Source organism: Lagopus leucura, unplaced genomic scaffold (genome assembly GCF_019238085.1).
Source record: "Lagopus leucura isolate 7727_CA_CO unplaced genomic scaffold, USGS_WTPT01 Super-Scaffold_100002, whole genome shotgun sequence".
NCBI lineage: Eukaryota > Metazoa > Chordata > Aves > Galliformes > Phasianidae > Lagopus > Lagopus leucura.
The window spans coordinates 49,774,557-49,795,395 of record NW_024962263.1 but is presented as its reverse complement, the minus strand read 5'-3'; the positions used below and the strand labels follow the sequence as shown (position 1 = coordinate 49,795,395).

At 39.2% G+C, this 20,839-nt stretch overlaps 1 protein-coding gene across 4 annotated transcripts in view; it reads left to right on the top strand.

The window, feature by feature from the left end:
- Positions 1-20,027, top strand: part of NOL4 (nucleolar protein 4) — a 186,128-nt gene extending 166,101 nt beyond the window's left edge. For 3 of the 4 annotated variants that reach the window (XM_042869416.1, XM_042869415.1, XM_042869414.1), the window contains 2 exons: positions 7,673-7,853; positions 18,374-20,027. In XM_042869416.1, coding sequence (XP_042725350.1) covers positions 7,673-7,853; positions 18,374-18,567 — 375 coding nt within the window. In that variant the 3' untranslated portion in view covers positions 18,568-20,027. Of the gene's footprint in view, positions 1-7,672; positions 7,854-11,298; positions 11,380-18,373 lie in introns of all 4 variants that reach the window. The other variant, XM_042869413.1, reaches the window with a different exon arrangement.
- The last annotated feature ends 812 nt before the right edge of the window (positions 20,028-20,839 follow it).

Below are 20,839 nucleotides of genomic sequence, written 5' to 3'. Positions count from 1 at the left end.
CTTGGATCATTTGTGTGGCTCTCCTCTGGATGTGCTCCAACAAGTCCTCATCTCTTCTGTACTGAGGATTCCACATCTGGACACATTACTCCAGATGAAGTCACACCAGCGCAGAATAGAGGGGAAGCATCACCTCCCTCACCTTGCTGATCATGCTTCTTTTAATGCACCCAGGATATACAGCTGGCTTTCTGGGCTGCAAGGGCACACTGGTGACTCATGTCTAGCTTCCCATCTGTGAGTACCTGCAAGTTCTTTTCATCAGAGCTGTGCTCCATCCTTGTGTCCCCCAGCTTATACTGATAGCAGGGATTGCCTCAACCCAGCTGCATGACCTTACAGTTGGAGTTGTTGAACCTCATGAGATTCACCTGGGTCCCCTGTTTGAGCCTGTCTAGGTCTCTCTGGATGGACTATTATCCCTCCAGTATGTTGACAGCACCCCCCACAGCTTGGTGTCATCTGCAGACTTCATCCCACTGTTGTGTCATTCATGAAAATATTAAAGAGCACTGGTCCCAGTACTGACCCCTGAGGGACACCACTTGTCACCAGTCTCCACCTGGACATTAAGCCATTCTAGTACTTTATCCTCTGGAATGTCTCTAGTGAAGAATAACTAAATTTGAAGTGGGAGAAATTGGCCCAGAAGTACAATTAGTTTTTTTAATCCATCTGTCCTGATAACTTTGGACAGTGGGTAGGGGATGCTCAGTGTATGTGTTGTCTTAAAAAAAAACAACACTGTGAGCAGCCCAAGAGGTGGAGAAACATTCAATATCTGTCTTGGAAAGTTATCAGAGAATAACTTTTTACCTATGATAAAATACATCTCTGGTGTGTTTTGAATATTTTTCTGAAACAGACTATAAAGATTCTAGCAAATAAATTTTCAGTTTTCAGCAATAGATCTGTTGTGAGTAGTTGGAATCTCTGGTAGATGTTTATTTTGAATGCCTAACTATGGAGATTGGGAATTTTGTAGGATTTTTTTTTTAATAATAGTTTTGAGATATGCAACATCGCAAACAAAGTCACGTGAAACAAGTCTTCTGCACGCAAATTGATCAGGAAACCTGTAGAAATGTTCTCATTACAAATACTGAATCTATGCTGACTTCAGCCAAACATCTAGCTTTTTCACATTGTGCTAGAATAGAAATAAGGCTTTCTGAGAAAGGTAATATCATTTAATACATTTACTTTAGGGAATAAAAGTTCTTCTCCTGGTCTAGGAAAAGATGCCACCTATTTCTACGCTCATTTTACCTCCATGCTTAGATCACATTTAGAGTAAGAACACCTCTAATACTGTTAAAAGATGTCATTCTTTTAAAGGACTATAAATATTTAGTACTTTGCATTGTCTGATTCTTTTTATTTAAAGAATTATCATAAAGCCTCATTTGGATTTCAAATTCAGTGAACTGTGTGTGTCTTTAATTTTGTTCTCCCTGGTCCTGAACAGGTTTTATTTAGTGGATAATAATGCCAGTACTAGCCTTTGCATCTGGAGAGGAATGAGAAAGAATGTGCAGTGAAAACCAAAACTGAAATGAATCCTCACATCCATCTTTTGTGGAAATTCCACTTCCACTATTGCTAAGAATTTCATTGCTAAGTGAATCAGCAGCCTTATTGCCGTGTTAAAGGAAAATATACTCTCCTGTGATATGCTATAATATTGTTCAGGTTTCTGGGCCTCCAGGATATTGGTCATAAAATTAAAAGGTGGGTCAAAGCTAGGAGAATTAATGTTGTGCATTTAAAACCAATAAAAAGATGCAAAGTTCAATCAGAACAATGCATGTAATCAAGGCAGTCAATAGTATCATCACCTATTAAGATTAACTGACACTTTCTATTATCATACCAGATATGCAGTTGGGTAATAACTTGATGATGTTTACTGTTCTGTATGTCTTCCACCTATTGAAGTATTTCAGAGAAAACTTCAGCCACTTTCAAAAACGAGGAAAGATTTGTCCTTTAAGGATAATTTGATCCTTAAATGTGATTACCATTTCACAATAAATAGGTGAATAATACTATCTAATATTTATACTGTAATGGTACATTTGGTGTCACTTAAGCCAAGGATGTTTTGCTGGATGCCCATGCTTACACAATTGACATTTAGTTGCTAAATTACCAGAATGTTTGAATTTCAGCGGGTGTAACAGGAATCTGGTTTCAGAACAGAAAACAGGAGATGTGCACTGGATTTGTGAACCATAGCAAGAGTGATAATGATAAAGGATGAGGAAAGAGTGAGGTTGTGAAATGGGATTCAATAAAGTAGAAGTGAAAGAAAGAGGGTCAGATACGTCTGTATGGTAACTGTTGAGTCACAGCCTGAACCACTGATTGAACAGCTGGGGAAGGGACCCGGTCAGCCCTGTGAGCACAGGTGAAGGCAATTCTCCCATGTGATCGGAAGAGGTGGATTCTGGCTGCACCTCTCTTAGACCCTATTTAAGAGCTGACTGCCACTGGGGGAGGATCTCTGGTTGGAGAACCCTTCCTTGTGGAATTTTCCCTGCAAACCTAGTTCTTCAGAGATGGGTGAGTGCTTTTCCTTCATAACAGCATTCCATTTGCACTAGGCCCTTTGCTACTATACTCCTGTATCGCCCTTCCATTGTGTTGACCTTTCTGATTGTGAATAGTGAACAGTGAATAACGAAAAATACTATGGGAGTGAAAACAGGAGTGACTTTTGTTAAATGTAGAAGCCAGCTTTTCTTTTGTTGAAAAGGATAGGATACTGGGGATCTGAGGCTGAAAAAAGTCCTGGGAGGGAGAGAGCACCTCAGATCGGTGAATGTTAACAGTGGTGAAATGCAAAATAGGAAATGAAAAGATTTGAGTTGCTGAGACTACTCAGGTATCAGGGAACAAAAGTCTTGTCTTGTTTGAAAAGGAGAATTTAAAATTTATGGGCAAGAAAACTGAGAAGGAGGGTAGAAGGTGGAACTGCAAAAGCAAGGAAGATGCGATGAATCGGTATTTGGAAGGCACAGCATGGAACAGATGTGAAGAGGCAGAGTGCAGGATGTGTGCTATCATGTCATGGTGGAGGGAGAAACAGCAGCAATGCCTGGGTTGCCAGAAGGGGACTTGCCTACAGACCTGGCAATAGGGGCCAGGAATCCCATGGTTTGCCCTGCTTCCAACACTGCTGCATGCAGTTGCTGATGGCCAGTCCCATCCCCTGCAGATTCAGCAGAGTGTTCCTGTCAGGCTTCTTTCCATTATTTAAAAAAAAAATAATAGTTAGGGAAACCAAAGGCCATTGCATTGTTATGGTTGTAGAACTCAAGCACTGATGTAGTAATGCTAGCTTAAGGTTGCCAGAATCTCACTATCTGAAAAACAGTGATAAAAGGCCCATCCAACAAGAGTATTATGAGGATGAATTGGGTATATGTTGAAAAGTACTGTACAGTTTTATCATGCATTTCTGTTGATTTCACTTTTGAATCAAAAGTCACAGAAATAAATTGGTGTGGCCCAGATGGGAAAAATATATGCAACACTAATTTTTTTCTAAAGCACCACTACAAGCCATTGAGGCTAAAAATTATTTTAAAGAATGTGAAAGTGTTTCATTTTTTTTCAAGTGAATATGTTCTTTCCTGTGCTGAAGAAATAGAGGACTGGCTTTCCTATCTGTTTGAAGATTAATCTACATTCAAGATTTTCTAGCCTCAAAGTTGTCTTGTGAGAGCAGTACTTATTGACAGGAATAAAAAACTAATCCACGTTAAGCAGTTTAATATATTAAAAAATGAAATGTCAGGCAACATGAGGCAAAAATGTGTTCCTTTGTCTCTCTTTTTTTCTAATTGAGTGGGAAAAAATCACCTTGACATAGGGGCGGTTAAAAGCTGGTATTTGTGGAGCTATTAATTTGATCTGGTAGAAAGTGGCTTTCATCAAAAGCAGCAAGTTAACTGAACCTCTCACCATCTTTGCCATTTTTGGAATATTACAATTTACATTCCCTTTGCAGAAGTTTTGCTAGCTTTTCGATCAGTCGGCATTGTCCATTTACTTCTTGTGCTTGATGATAACAGTGGAGTGACAGCCAAGGCAATAGCTATGTTTTGTCTTAATGGGAGTGCACAGGATTTTTGATGCATATGTATGTGTATATATGGGATCAAAACTCAGAATGGAATCAATTTGCCAGGCCTTATTATTTTAATAAGCTGTTTCTTTTATTATTATGATGATGGTAAAGGAGATAAGAAACAAAAAGGAACCTTTGTGCCTAGAGTTCTTTCCAGAAAAGACAGACTCCTTAAAAAGATGTCTATACTGTATCTCTTCTGGCATTGATGTTGGACCTGGGATGCTGCCAGTTGGATTATTTGTAGCACAGCTGTGACATTCTGTACTAACATCTGTGCTGCTGTAGGAGGTATTTCCCTTTAAACTATTCCTTAGATGCTCAGAGTATCAGTCAGAGCAGGGCTTCCTTGGCATAAAGGCTATGCAATTGTTCATGAAATCTTTTCTGATTATGTGCTGTCCTTAGAAGACTATTTAATTGCTTACATGAGGGAATAAATAAAAATAATTAGAAACTTATTTGAATTTGAAGGGGAAAAAAAAAAATCTCTTCTCCTGATATAGACCTAGGCATAAATGTGAGACATGAAATGTATATCTCTCTGATATACTCTAAGTTGACAGTCACAAACTCCAGTCTATCAAGTGAACAGATAATATGCATTTTAGCATGTAATGTATGTAAGAGGTATCTCTATATTTCTGTGATTCTATCTGTTTCCAGATCATATGCTCAAGGTCTAAATTACTTTTCCTCCCAAATAAAGTTTCTACCCTGTTTCTACATTTCAGCATCTTGAGGTGTTGAGCTAAGCACTTAGTCCGAAACTTGAGGACTGAAACAAATGGTGCCTTAGTCATTATTTGGGTACTGCTTTTAAAAATGTGTGTAATATTTAGAAGGAGGCACCTTTAAGTATCTCATGGAACCAAGAGTCCCATGCCCAGCATCCTGTTGAACCAATCTCATGGCCCTAGGAGTGTCTTTCCTGCCAGGATGTGGTTACCTTCTGAGTTCCCAGCACAGGGCACACTACATGTCCTGTGTGGCGGTAAATGGTTTGATACAAAGCCTTTGGATCCCACTGTCAGAGCAGCTGATGAATTCTGTGACAGGGAGATGCTGAGTCAAGAGTATTGACAGGGAGCTGTGCTGGAAGCATCCCTGAGTCATGCTCCCTGACTGTTTGCTGTCTCTGTTCTATGAATTGTATGTTTCCACTCAGTGAGTGGCACAACTTCAGACTATGACTCCTCCCAGAGCTTTGCTTTTAGTCTGGTTGCTAGGAGATGGAAGCTTTGAGTTCAGGTTCCCCCCACCAAAGCTATCAAAGACTTCACATTCCAGATTTTACACCTCTTCACTGTGCATTGCAACAAGAAGGCATAGTTCTGGTCTGTTGCCTCTTAGCCATGTGCTCCAACACACAGGCTAGCATGCATCAGCATACAGCCTTGTGCAGCCCTGTGGCCAGGCTGTTGTGCTCTTCCACGAGCTCAGTGCATCTGCTTTGAAAAAAGCTCACTGCTGTGTGTTCACTTCACATGGTGGGTTCAGTGACCAAGAGGGGCTCTAGAGTGCATGTATATTCAGGAACTGCAAATCTGTGGTACACAAATAGATGGGATAAGGAGATGCGCTTCTCATCTGTGGGACAGCACTTCTTGGCTGTTCAGGAATTATTCTGGAGTTATTGGTACATGTATTGGTAAAGATATGCTGTATAAGTTGTGTCTGTACAGTTAGTTGTTTTGGCAGCTTACATGATTTAGTTCCCTTCGCTCTGCACCCTTGATAGTGGCCTGGGTATTGGTAAATTTGCTGAAGATCCCTTGAAAATTTTCATGAGCATAAACTGAGGGCTTGAGGGAGTTTATAGCAGAAAGGATCATCTAGTTTTAGAAATAAGGATCTCAACCTTGAGACTGCTAAGGAATTGGGTGATTTATGCTTTGTTGCCAAGAAAGAATTTTCCTATATAACATATGAATATTTTCTTGTAGAAATTAATATGTTATCTCTTATGGCAGATATCAGTTGCCTTTGGAGTTAAAAGGTAAATTATATTAAGGTTGAATTCTTTGCAAAAAGAAAAAAAAATCATGTAATTTTTACTTGAGTCTATCATTGTTTAAGAAAGTGTGTACAAGACCAATTTGTCCAACTTGAAAAAAAAAAAAAAAATGCAGAGCTTAGCTTCAGCTCATATTAGTGCCCAAGAGGTCTCATTCTGATTGTTTATGGAGTTAATTATGTGATGATTCAACATTCTGTATTAAATATTAAAATTTCTGTTAATAATATATGTTCTATCTTGTGAGTCATCTCAATTACAGCCCAATCTCTTTAGCCAGTAAATAACTAAAAGGCAGGGATCTCTTCATCTTGGAAAAGCTGGCGGTGAGATTGACTAATGCAAACAGGAAATCTGCTTCATGGCCATTTTTTTTTTTTTTTTTTTTTCTTCGACAGAATCTGGATGCTGTTTGAACTATTTGATTCTTCCATTGCTGATATATACATAGATGTTTCTTAAATGTTTAAAAGTTTGTAATTTTTTGTAGCAATCTCAGAAAATTTGGTATATTTAGCAACCAAACTTGGGTTTTTTTTTTGTGGTTTTTTTTTTTCCCAATATTATAGCTCCTTAGATCTGTTTTACTTGAACTTACTGAAATATGTTTGTCAGACACTGATGGTTTTCCTTTTGCATCTAATAAAACAGTCAATCTTAATGCTTTTTTCTTCTTTTTCACTTCTTGTTGTTGTGAGTCTGAGTGGAGGTATGGGGCTCTCAGCAGTACTTACAGCATCTGATGGAGAAAAACAGACTTCTGAAACAATCTCCTCAAGGAGAAAGTTGTGGGGCAGTTGTGCTAAATATTGTTCTCATATAAATCAATCAATCAATCTCATATCATTCAAATATCATGCAAGCATAACAGAAGTAATCTGAGAGTGTTAGGGAAATGTATGATGTGCAGTTGTTGCTCAATTGCAAGATTATAAATGCTTTCAAATCATGTCTGTGGAATCATCTTTGCCCTTTGATGTTTGTAGGCATGGTCACTATCTGAGCCATCTGCAAATAGGGAAAATGTGACTATATTCAGTTTCTCTACTCCTTCTGTCACTTCTGAGAATGATACTTCAAGAGAAGTACTTGGAGCATTTTTCATTGATTTCTTTTATTGAGAAGGAGACAGTTTTCCTACTTAGAGAAGTGATTCCTGTAGTCAGAAAGTAATGGCTTCTTTCTTGCTTCCCCATACTATTTTTAGACAGAGGTGGGTTTTGCAGGAGACAGTGAGCTCTTCAGGATGAGAGGATGCCTCTTCCCTTTTAAGAAACAGTATGTTTGGCTATGGAGCACAAATAAATAAAAATACAGGTTTCTCATAGACCTGAGATTATTTATTAGCTGCTGTTCTGCCTCTCAGAGACATGTCTGTGCTTGTTTAACGTGAATTAAAATTTTGTGAAAGCAAGTACATGGGAAGTCTTAACAATGGAAGAGACCCTTCTTATGCAAGGTAAAATGAAGGAAAAAAAAAATAAACACAAAACACTCAAAACCTTTCTTTGTTTTTGCAGGATGAGGCTACACCAGCTGACAAACAGTACAAACAGGAGCCAGCCCAGGTCACTTACTCAACATCAGCTGTTTCTAGCACACAGGAGGTGTTGTACATCAATGGAAATGGGACCTACAGTTACCATAGTTACAGAGGGCTCGGAGGTGGGCTGCTAAATCTCAACGATGCTTCTAGCAGTGGTGAGTTGCCTTATGAAATATGTCTCTGTGTGTATGTATGTTTACCCTGCTGCACAGAAAGCTAGTCCAAGGGATTCAGTATCCATGGAGTGTAAGTGGATAATGAGGAGGAATGCAATCCTGCAGATGACTACTGCTAAACAAAATCCTTGTTCTCTGGATGTTACAAGTCTCTTTCAGATTCAAGGAACTAATTCACAATAGTCTTCAGTGAGACTGAACTCAAGCTGTGTGGCTGGAGTTTGAAAGCACGAAGCTCCATACTTTTTATGAAGGAAATGAATTAGCATAGATTTCTCAGATGGTTTGTCTGGCTAACTTAATTTACTGTAGGTAAGAATCTGGCATGACAAGTGTCAAATGAAAAATCCTCAGTCATTGAGGAGTTTTCTGCTTCAGGTGCGTGGACTAACTTTGGCAAGACAGGAGGTGTTCATCTACAGCCTACATTTTTCAGCATGCTAAGCAATTTTCAAAATGTTATCAAGGCTGCAGCCTATGGTATACTGGTGACCTTCAGTCGCATCTTCTTCATCTCTCTTCTGTGAATGATTTGTGCTATATATTTAAAAGGCTCTTAAAATGCAGTATTTTAATTCGCAAAATTGTTTCACTTGGAGAGTGAATGATGATTACAGTTGTTTCCATATGAATGAAAAACACATGCGGTGTTTAATATGATTTCTAATCAAACGTTTTCACAGGAGTAAGACTGTGGGAATCTGTTTTCCTGGGAAAATATACAAGAACTTTAAAATTATTTTACACTATTTTACATTCTTACACTATGGTCAGAGAATGTTTAAGTAAGTTCCCACTGAAAACAGTTTGCGTTTGCTCCTTCGTTCAAGTATAGGTAGGGTTGATCTTCCCATGCATCTTCTTTGTCCGTAGAACCCATCAGAATTGTTCTATGTAATCCTAAACTGTGGTTTTTGTGCTATGTGGAATCATGACTGTGTTGTATTCCTGTTCTTCTGTTCAAACCTCTTGTAACTGGATACATTTTTGTAATTCCCTTTTTACAGTGGACTGCAGATTTTAGGCAAGGGTATTTTGTCACTTCTGTATAGGCTTTATTTAAATTAAAAAAAAAAAAATACAAATTTGGCATCATAAATTAGTCTTGCTTCCAGATTAGAAGCAACGCTTTCTTTGTATCGTTAATGTAGAGGAGTCTAGTGCTATGTTGTAATTAAAGCTGAAGATGGTTTTTGTAGGGAAAAAATGGTTATCCTGTAATCCAGAGACTGCGCAGCTAACGTTGTCACTTAACTGTGGGGAGTTCACTGCATTCCACTGTGTAGCAATACCAGGATACAGGAATCAGTGGAATGCTTATGGGTTGCATAGTAATGTATGTCCAAACATTTCTTCTTCCTCTCCTTTTCCTACTTGCCCTGGCAAATTTGGCTGTATTTTTTTTTTTTTTTTTTTTTTTTTTTTTTAAACTTTGGAAGACCAAGTAAACCATTGCACCTCTTCCAGTTGGCTCTGCACAGTTGCAGCATTGTACAGAGTTGTCCATCTTCTCTGCAGGGATCTCATGGGATCCAGAACTGCACAAACTTACTATCTGTGTGACTGCACTTGGAAACCAGTTGTTAATGCTAACAGTCTAGCTGGCTGCAGATCTGTGTCCCACCTGCCATCTCAAGAAGTTCGTTAGGGAAGTTGTGGAGTCAGAATGCCACAAGTTTCTTAGTTTCATTGACACAAAATCGATCAGTAATCAAACTGATTATCTCTGGATTACTGAGTGCAAAGTCTCTAGCTCCATTAGCTAGTATCCCTGTAGGACAAACTTGGAGGATTTGGAGGTCAATTATTTGGGATTTGATCATCATCTCCTACATGTTCACGGATATTTGGTTTTTCATTCTTGATTGGGGTTGTAGTTGAGTAGTAACAAATTCCCTTCTGACTGATCTCATATGGTGGTTGTTTTCAATCATTATTAATTTCGGGGAATCTTGTTAATTCCCTCTCTGGAAAATTGAGAGTTTTTTGCAAATTGCTTTTAGAACCTAGGTGAATTTTAAGAACACATTTCCTCTTCAGTTCAGAAACCAATCAAATGCTCTCATCACCTTTACAAGTGTAAGAATAAATACACATCTCAGTCAGAATACACGTATAAACAAACACAGTCTGTTTTTGTGTATCTTCTAAAACAAGGAAAAAGGAAGAAGTTGGAAAAGCTAGCTAAAATTTGTAGCTTGAGTATCTATTTCTGGGCATTTCCACTCAGTTAACAATTTAATTTCCTTCCCTATAGAGTTCATTCCTACACTGATACCATCTTACAGACTTTGCTGTTTGCTCACCAAACAGTTTGGTGGCTTTGGCTCAGGGAACTATCTGTGTCTGCTGTTGCAGTGCTTCCCTCCTCAGTCTATCCTTCCACATGGCAAATTACAGATCCATAATTAGCTCCTTACACAACCGTATGGAGTGAGCCTTCATGCAACAGCTAAATATGAGCAAGCAGCAGCTTGTACAATGACCCTTATTTTATTGTGGGAGTGAAATAAACACATCAGGGAAAGGTGTGGTCTTTAAGTCCTTTTTTTTTTTTTTTTTTTCCCCCCTGCTTTTAAACCAGCTCATTTTTAAACCATGCAAACCAGCTCAGCTTGAAAGCTTCATCTGAACAGCAACGAATCTGCAGGTTGTCAGAGCCTATTTCAGCCTGTACACAGGTTGGAGAGAAACTGTTGACTCTTCTAGATGCTCAAGGCGAACTACTTGTCGAGAAGTGTGGCTTTCCATGATTCTTGTTTTTTAAGTTTGATGAAGTTCCTGCTTACAGAGCTGAAAAGAAAAGCTCCAGAATGATCTCAGTGTGAATGAAATTGCCTTGCCAGCCACAGAGGCTTTATCTGACCCAGCTCCGCATACCTAGAGAGATATCCAGCTTGAGGGCAGGAAACAAACTACTCCATTGGGAGCAAAATATTTAATTGCCACTATCATTTGTCAGAGACCCACAGAATTAGGAACACCCCGGATGTCTCTGTCTGATGGATTACCATTTGACCCTGCACACAGCAAGGGGGTTGAAACTAGATGATCACTGTGGGCCTCTTCAACCCAGGCCATTCTATGATGATGATTCTCTCCTGGTGTCTGCCAGCTGTCAGGACTGGATGTCTACAACCACTTTGTTTCCCAAGGAGCATTTTCCCTTAGAGAATATGTTTCTACTGCCACTGCTGGGCTTCCTCTAGGTGATCTGGGAACAATTTCTCTGTTGTCAGATTTTCCAGGCAGAAATGTCAGCTATTTCTAACTATGTCTGTAAAAAACAAAAACAAACAAACAAACAAAAAAACCCCCTGCATTTCTGGCTGGATGGTAGACTGGCTACGCAAGACTCACCCAAGACATTACCTTGTATTATGGTATGACAACGCAGTTCTTCTGTCTCTGTTTCTCTACACAGATCTGCAGCCAACTTCCACTACAGCCACAACTCAGCATTGCATCCCAGGCTCCACAAACGTCCAGTCTCCTTCCAACTCAGGTAAGTCTTCCTGGCAAGTCCTAATAAATTCACACTCTGACCAGATCCTGAATCCACACAAGTCTCTTGCATTCCCCTTTCCCTCAGGCAGGCCTTCACACCCTGGCCAAAGTTCCTGTTGCCCAGCAAGTCACTCTGCTCATCTCCCACTGCTGCCCCATGATGAGAATGGCCTGCTCTGTAGGCCATTCTCAGCTTTACCTACATGCAAATCAGCCTTCTTAGTCCTTCAAGCTCCTGAAAAGTCTACTATATTATCCAATCAGCTCGGGCTGCAGGATCTCTGTAGTAGTTTTGTAAAATCTATCTCATACTCAGTCCAAGTTAACCTCTGTTGATATTTGTTACTGACATACAGGGGAATCTGATCTAGTACTTGAACTAGTGGATGGCAGCCCTACCTGTAGCAGGAGGGTTGGAACTTAGTGATACTTGGGGTCCATTCCAACCCAAGCCATTCTATGAAAATTACTGTATGTCTTTTCCATTTTTCCCTTTATGCAAACTTGTTTTCCTTGTTTATAAACCTTGCCAAGCTTTAACTATTTGAACTTGAAATTCAATGGAATTTGAAATTTTCCATCCAGAGGTCACCTGCAGGCTGAAAATTTTTGAAGTTGTTTCATCAAAAGTAATTTAGCCACAGGTTATTGGGAAGGTGTGCCAATTTATGTGCTTATAAGGAACACCAGCACCTTTATGAAATGGCCCACAAACAACACTTGGCAGAGGGAGTTGTCATGGGGATTTTCTCTGTTCTGAGAAAACGTGCTCAGATTTGGTGAAGCTGTAAAGATTATTGTCTGTGAAACTTTGACATTTGAATGCTTGGTAGAGGTTTCTTGGTAATAAAGTAGAAATAAGTAATTAAAGACAAAAAAAAAAAAAAAAAAAAAAAAGGCCAACTGAGAATATCAGGAGTCAAGCCAGTTCTTAAAGTGCTGACTGGGTTACCATGCTGGCCATGATGCAGGGGGTGAGCAGGCAACCACACAGTTGCCTTCTCCAGCATTTCTTTACGTGTTTACTGCTGTACAATTTTCTGTGTTTTCAGTGCTATCCTTCTGAAATCAAAGTGGAGCTAGAAAGGAAAGGCAAAGGAGCCTCTCTTTATCACAGAGATGCAGAACAAGACATACAGTTAGGAATCTGTGAGGGCGTGCTTAGTTCCATTTCAAAAAGGCAAAATGCAGTGCTGGGAGATATTGACATATGTTGTGGCAGAAGTGGGAATTTCCCTCCATGAAATACTGTCTAAATTATGTATTAAGATCATCCTCATATTTCTTCCTCTACTCTTCAAATTATCAGCTGCATAGCATTTGCAAGTATTGTCTTGCTCCCACCATAAGAACTGTGATGCAATGTCTGTGAATTAAACTGACGGTATCTTTTCTGCCTTTGTACTAAGTCCAGGAGACAGGCAAGACAAGCGTATACTACATAACTAATCTCCTGTGATGGATATAAAATGTTACTGGAGTGCCTCATATAATCCTGTCACTGAAAACCAGTGTGTTTGTTGAAAACGCACGGTGTTCAGTGGCTGTAGGTATTTTTGTATTTTGACATCTCTATTCTCAGGCAACGGTTTAAATTATCTAAAAATATGTTTCCCAGAGGGAAGGGTGTAGGAGGGAGAAAGAAGCTTGAAAGGCCCATTGCATTGGTCCCTGAATTCCCAATCGAAGATCTGACACTTATAAGAACAGTTTAAGGCACATCTGTTCTGTTTAGAGGTAGGAAGACAAGAGACATTGACAAATACATAATATTGCAATGAAACAGTCCTATAATAGTAAATACATCCGATTTTGGGAAAGCTGCATGTTTTGATGTTTTTCTTGCTTATTTCTGTGGGAATAGAGGTGAATCCAGTACAATATTCACTTCTTGCTTGTGGTAGCAATGGTAGTGGGAGGATGGTTGGATGATCTTGTAGGTCTTTTCCAACCTTGTAATTCTATGATTCTTCTGAAGCCTTTTATGAGGAAAAAAAATGGAGAAGTATGACACAAAAAAACTCTTTGAAAGAGGTTCCTTAGCTGCTAATAAAAGTATAGAAGCTTAGATGCTTAAAATCATTCAACTTTTAAACATGATTTATTATTCTTAATAATTATTAGAGATACTGAAAGAATCCTTGGCATATTTATTATTCATTTATTGATTTTACTTCAGCAGTAATGATAAGATTTCTGTCTATCCAGCTACAGAATTGTAGTAGGAGGCAATGAAACACAGCATACAATTCTAAAGGGAGTTTTGCTGGGACAGGTGATACTGTCTAGGCAATCACTAATAGTATCTCTTATGTCTGACTCATATTTTGAAATTTAATACAAATTGTTTTGCTAAAAGTAGTGCATGAGGAAATAACCAGCTTCATTTCAGACCTGCAACTTATAGAAAAGCCATTTGCCCACAGTGTATTTAATGGCAGATACTCCCAGCAGCTAACTTGATAAGTGGTTGTCTAACACATGAAGAGTGGATTTTCAGAGTTCTCCTACTTAGCTTGATGTGATTCCAGCAGGAACTGTTTCACTTCACAGGGGAAATTAGGTCTGTGTAACTGGACTGAGGTGGTAAATGTACAATATTTCTGTGTTCAAGTGTCAGACAGGTGGCCTCTCCAAGGGGCAGAGGGAACGTATCTCAGAGTCTTCAGAAAGTATACTGCAGAGATTATAAAGGAAAGGATCTGCCTTGTGAATATGTATATCCCACTGTTTAAGAGAACGTAGTGCAGCTATAGGAATATGGGCGGTGAATAATGAGTTGAACTCATGCACTAAGGAAAATAGATGAAGTAAATATCCAGTTTTCACCTTTACAATGTGTGCTTGATCTTTGCTTGCACACCGCCATGGACACTGTGGAACCTGTTGATGGTTGCATATAGGATTTTTAATTGTCCTGAAATACTCTAGGGTGGGAAATAATATGCTAAATCATGCAGTACTACCTTGGAGGACCTTAACACTACAAAATTTATTGCAAAAAATTCAGATTAGGCTTTCCCCACTATTTAAGAATACACTTCCCCATTCTTGTGACGATTGGCAGGATAATAAGTACTGTTAAGCATATGAAGGGGAAATACTTCTACGTAGGAGAAATAGTGCGTAAGCTTCTCAATTTTCTCCATATTTAGGCATCTCCAGTTATGCTTCTGGAGATGGAGGTATATGAAATGTATACTGGAACCAGTTATTTTATGATTTATGTGATTTATTTGCCTGGGTGAAGGAATGTGGTGGAAATGTATTAAGTTTTAGGTTTTTCAATAGCTAATTTAAACAAAATTACACAGGAAAATCAATACTAGAAGAGTAAGATGCATTTATTCCTTAACCTAGAATCATAGAATGGCTTGGGTTGTAAGGGATCCCAAGGATCATCAAGTTCCAACCCCCCTGTCACAGGTAGGGTCACCAACCTTCCCTCCAGGTGTGGTACTAGATCAGATTGCCCAGGGCCCCTCCTACCTGGCCTTGAACACCTCCAGTAATGGTGCATTGACAACTTCTCTTGGCAGCCTGTTCCAGCATCTCACCATTGTCTCTGTGAAGAACTTCCTTCTGACATCCAATCTAAACCTTCCTTACGTGAGCTTAAAACCATTCCCCCTTGTGTCACTGTCTACCCTTGTAAGAAGTTGATTCCCTGCTTGAAGGACTACTTATGACTGATAGAACTACAGATAAGCTAAAACACTTTTAACATAAAACAGCCTGAACAATCTTTTAATAATCTGTAATATTGCCAGTAACTGTAATATAGACAGTGTCTATCATGGCTATTAGAAGATGAATCCAGTGTAATACGTCATGAGATGAGTGTCTGAGTGAGATATTGTCCCAGATATGAAGCTTGGCCTGTCATTGGCAAGCTTTGGAGGTGAGGCATAGGGGTCACATCGCAAAACTAAAAGAACTGAAGTCCTTGTCCTCACATCATGGCTTCTTTTCCTTCTGTTTGGTTCTCTGACAGCACGTGTAACTTCTCTTCCTGGGAAGGCAAGGTATATTCACTTACAGAAACCATAGCCAAGAACTCTTTTCTGTGTGTCTGGGTTTCTTTGTTTTATTGCCTGGGATGCTTTTCTTTGAGGGGAAGAAGGACAGTGTTTACTTGTTGAGAGCAAAGCAAAACTTGCCTTGGGAATGAAAAACCTGTTTTCCTCCTACTTATAAATAATAATTAAAAAATAGTTTGAAATAGCCCAGTGAAATTAATTTCTTAATTCTTAACTGCACTTGCACACAACAATATTGGTGGTTGGTAGATGGCTGGACTAGATGATCTTAAAAGTCTTTTCCAACCTTAATGAGTCTATGATTCAGAGACACCTATTTTGAGGAATTAGAGAGCTGTCTTCATAATCGTTAGTTGGGATATCTAGGAGCACAGGGCAAGGTCTGCATTTTGACTACAGATTTGTGGAGAGTTGTACTTGTGAGTACATTGTTACATTTGTGAGGATTCTAATAACATTCTCTTCAACCACTTAAAATCTAGATTACTAAGGAGAAAAGCCCTTCAGTTTCCTTTCAGGAAAAAAAAAAAAACCTGTGCTCTGCCACAGCACTCCATTCTGCCCTATATTGTGTGTGCATTTTAGGCTATGACATGAATGAGAACCAAGGGAAGAGCATGAAAGTTAAAAGCAGGTTTACCTGGAGCACAATGCCCTCAATATGTCAGTGGTAGCTTTTCCACTGCTGCCTCAGTAAATATACAAGTCTTTAATGGCTTCTCAGCACTGTTCATTCCAGCTGACTTTATGATTAGTATACCCTTCTCTATGCTGGTTTAAGGTTTTACTTGGAAGTATCCTCTGTGCTTCTTCCCACTGTGATAGTTTGCCTGTAGTGTATGTTAGCACTGAAACATTCGCTGAGGTCATTGTCCTCTTATTTATCCTTTGTGTTCTGGAAGTCATTTAAAGTCAATTCATTGATGCTAGTGTAAAACTGGATAATATAGTTGTAAGGCTAAGTAGTGTTCATGCCAGTTACATAGCAGGAACCAGGAAGATCTAAGCTGACCCTTTTGGTTTGAGTAGTTTCTTTGTGTAGTCCCATTTTCCTTTCACTAGAGGGGAGGTTTTCATTAACTTCAGGGAAAATGGAAACATGGCAGTTTCAGCGTTCTTTGTGGTCTCAGCCATACTGTTGCATAAACGTAAAAGAAAGAAAACATTCTTGGTTTTGACCAGACTTTCTGCTTCTGGAAATTGGAGCAACTCTTGACAGTAGTGCTTAATCCAGCAAATATGTTTTTGAATCCTGTGGTTCTGATGAGACTATTTATGTACATTTCTGGAATACAAATTGGTGTGATTAGTAATCTAAAGTTGAATATGCTAGATTTTATAATGATTCCAATCTGTTTAGAGAGAAACATGTATCCAGTGGGCCAGTGATGAGAAAGCTTGGGCACTGACACAGTTTTTCCAGGTGAAACTGAGCAGTGACGTTTATCTCATAGGAAAGCAAGATGTACTGCTGGGATAACTTAATCTCAGTTTGCAGAAGATTAATATGGGGTTAGGCTGATTGTCTGCCTGATAAAAGTATAGATTTGCTACATTGCCAAGTGAATGAATGCTGTTTATCCAGGTTTGCATATACTAAACTTCCTGATATTTACTTACATAGGTATGGGAGGGATGGAACACCACCCTCCACGAACAGACTGAGAGAGCTGGGGCTGTTCAGCCTGGAGAAAAGAAGGCTCCAGGGTGACTTCATAGAGACCTTTCATTAACTAAAGGGGAGCTATAAGAAGGAAGGGAACAGGCTCTTTATCAGGGTCTGTTGTGACAGGAGAAGAGGAAATGGTTTCTAATGAAAAGATAGGAGATTTAGTCTAAATATAAGGAAGAAGTCTTTTACAATAAGGAGGTGAAGTGCTGGAATAGGTTGGCCAGAGAGGTGGTAGATGCTGCATCCCTGGACACCTTTAAGGTGAGGCTGGGGGCAACCTGATGTGGCTGTAGGTGTTCCTTTTCATTGCAAGGGAGTTGGACTCAATGTCCTTTAAAGGTCTCTTCCAACTCAAAAGATTCTGTGATATGATTCTATGATAGACATCCTTATGTTTGAAAAGGACCTGAGTCCAATTTTGCCTGTATAAATAAATCTCCAGGCAAAAAAAAGAAAAGAAAAACAACTTTGAATAGTGTTCTGTTGGAAAAGGCAGACACCTCATCAAAGCATCACATACCTTAGCTGTGGTCCTGGGAAGTTCCCCAGAAAGGTGGACTTCATGCTAGCAGTTTGCTTTAATTGTAGTAATTTGCAGCCTCCCCTCGGGAGTGCTGTCTTCTGCTGTAGCAAACATGTTCTTGAGAGTATTCTTTGATGAGAGCACAGTGGTGCTGCTGCCAGTGCTCAGACCTTACAGGGTCCTTGCAGTGTATTGCCAGCTGTATGCAGCCCACAAGAAATTTACAGTGTGTTTCTACCTATATCAGCCAGATTGTCACCAACCTCATCAGGTCATTCATGACTGGCTATTTAACACATGGCATCGGGGCTATTCAAGTGAATGACCAGTTACCTATGGCAGTAAGAGATTCACAATCTGGCCATGTGCTAATTGAAGCAACAGAAAGTTGTGAAAATAGATATCTAGAGGGTGTAAGTTCAGTACGCTGTGATAATGAATGCAAGTGTGCAGATGGCCTGCCTGCCAGCAGCAGATCCCATCAGTGTCAGGTCAAGCAGATTGCACTGCTGGGATACCCCAGAGGCTAAGTTCCTACTGGCAGAGGACTTGTGTCACGTGAGTAGAATTTTAAGGATTCCTGTCAAGGGAATAGTAACTGGGCTGTTACTTGCATGTGCTGCTTCTCTCTGGCACTCAACTGAGAGTACAAATCCACAGTTTTGCTGCTGTGGCTTTGTCACTACAAACCTGTGGTGGTGAAATGTCTCTGGCAGCGGGATCTGAGCCGCCTTTTCTTTCCCTTTGTTGCCTGCAGGTCCAACAGATCTCAGTATGAAGAGGCAGTTAGCAAGCAGCTCAGGCTCCTCCAGCAGTACAAGCTCCAGGCCCCAGCTGAGCCCCACTGAAATCAACGCTGTAAGGCAGCTGGTGGCAGGGTACCGGGAATCGGCTGCCTTTTTATTGCGTTCTGCAGATGAACTGGAAAACCTGATTTTGCAGCAGAACTGAGTCACGTGACCTACACACCGGCCTGGTCTTATCTCAGAGTTTCCACTAATGACATTTTGATTTCCCAGAGCACACACTTCAGTTACCGCGCAGTCTTTTAGGAGAGTTAATTACCATAATGCCACACTGTTCTTGATCCATAAAGTGATGTGTTAAGGTGCTTCAAGTGAACTTCGACCTCTGGTATTTCTGAGGTACTTTACTGTGTCCAGCCTATTGCTTTTGTCTTAGTGTGTCAGCATAAATATCGAAACAGTGGCTAGAAATTAACTCGTTCTAACACGTGGAGGAAACAGAAGATGCTGTGGTGTTTTTTTGAAAAATGGTTCAAGATCCAAGTGCAATATTAGTGGAATGTGATACTGACTCATTGGACTTAAAGCTGCAGTATATGGCAAACTGTTGCCAAATGTCCTGTTGCTACAGGGCACAATTGCAATTAAAAGGATCTTGTATTTTAAAAAAATGTAATTTTTATAAAAAGCAAAACAAGAGATTTTTTTGTTTTCATTCAAGATTTTTCATTTTTACTTTGGTAAACTTTTTCACTGGTCCTGAAAATGTTTTGAGGAGCTATTGTAAGTCCCCCTTCCTCTCTTGACCCCCTGACTGTGCCCTTCTCCCCAACTTCATATTCTTTCTACAATGAGTAACTCTTGATGCTGGATAATTCTCCCCTGTGTACTGTAAATTGTCATCTACAGGATACCTTCCAAAGGAAGCATGCATTTCCTGCGTTCATACCATTCTCAGCTCCATTCTGTAATATATTGCAGCTTTATTAGCAATTAATAAAAAGTTGAGGGTTTTTTAAAAGAAAAACAACATATCACTGAGAAAACAAAACGAGAAGTTGATTTCTTACAGTGAGCTCATCTAACTCCATGATCACCGCTGCTGTCCCAGACAAGTCCCTCGAGTTGTGATTGGATATAGGTGATGAATGTTAAGAGGTTGCAAGTGACAATCTGAAAATTTGCACTCTTGTGTGTATTTATTATTTTTTCCTTAATTTAAACAAAATTCTTATGGAGGAAGGTCACTGACACTTCTGGAATGATTTGTATAACGCCCAGGCCTAGCTAAAAACTGTACAAAAATGTAAATGGATGCAGCTGCAACTATATTGAAACTCTTCTCTCTCCCCCACCCCCCACTCTTCCCAACCCCTCTATTTCTTATTTTATAATATTGATTACACATTAATGGTGTTTTCTTTGTGCACTATGGCAGGTTTATTTTTAAGTATATAGAAAAGGTAATTTAGTTTATGCTTACTGTACTATCTGTTCTGTTGTTTGGCTTTTGTTGAATAACAATTTTCTTGTGCATTCCTAAATTTGCCTTATTTCATGTACAAAATTTTATGTAACTCCATTTTTTGACAATGAGTTTAAGGCATCGGTGATATTTTATATCTACTTGTTACATATAGTTTTCCAAGTAATGACTGTGATTGTGACCAAGTAATGTGCACTTTTTCTTGTAACTGTGGACATTGCTATGCTTTTTTTTCCTCTAGTGTTTCTAGAATTACTGTTGCTTACAGTTATGTAAAAGAAAAAGAACTTTTGTGATACTGTTGGTGAATATTAATGTGAAAAAGCCTATGAAATATGAGTATTTTGAAGGTACATAGATACACAAACATCTAAGTTGTGAACTGATGTTCACATATTTAAATGGGAATTCAAAACCTGAGGGCTGGAATCATTTCCTCTGTTTCGTTTGGGTAAATAAACATATTTCTGTGTTTAAATACATGATTGTGAAACATCGTAACATTTAAATTGCCATAGCATTTAAAGTTATAAGAATTATTCTCTTTCGACAGGGAAAACAGACTTCCAGTCCAATTCATGCAGACAGACAAAGCTCATTTCTCAAAATAATTGGTTAAATCCAGTAGGCTTATTTAGCTGAGCTTTGTTTTAGTGAAGAATTTCCTCAATAAGACTAGAAGCTTGTGGTCCATAAATCATAAGACCCAAGTCACTAACATTTTATAATATTAAATTGGCTGGAGGCAACACCATTTTGTGACTCTGCATTTGTTTAAGAATAAATTAAAAAAAAAAAAAAATCAGGTGTCTATTTTAAAAGCACTTCTTGTATATGAGAATATTGTTTCAGTTCCTTACCAGCTGCTAACTTATCGCTTGAGAAATGCATTTGCTTCCCACATCTACTCACAATGTTTGTGAAAGCCTGTAGCTTGTCTCTCCTATAGAAGTGTGATTCCCTCAGCTTCTGTCTCTCTAGACATTCAAAA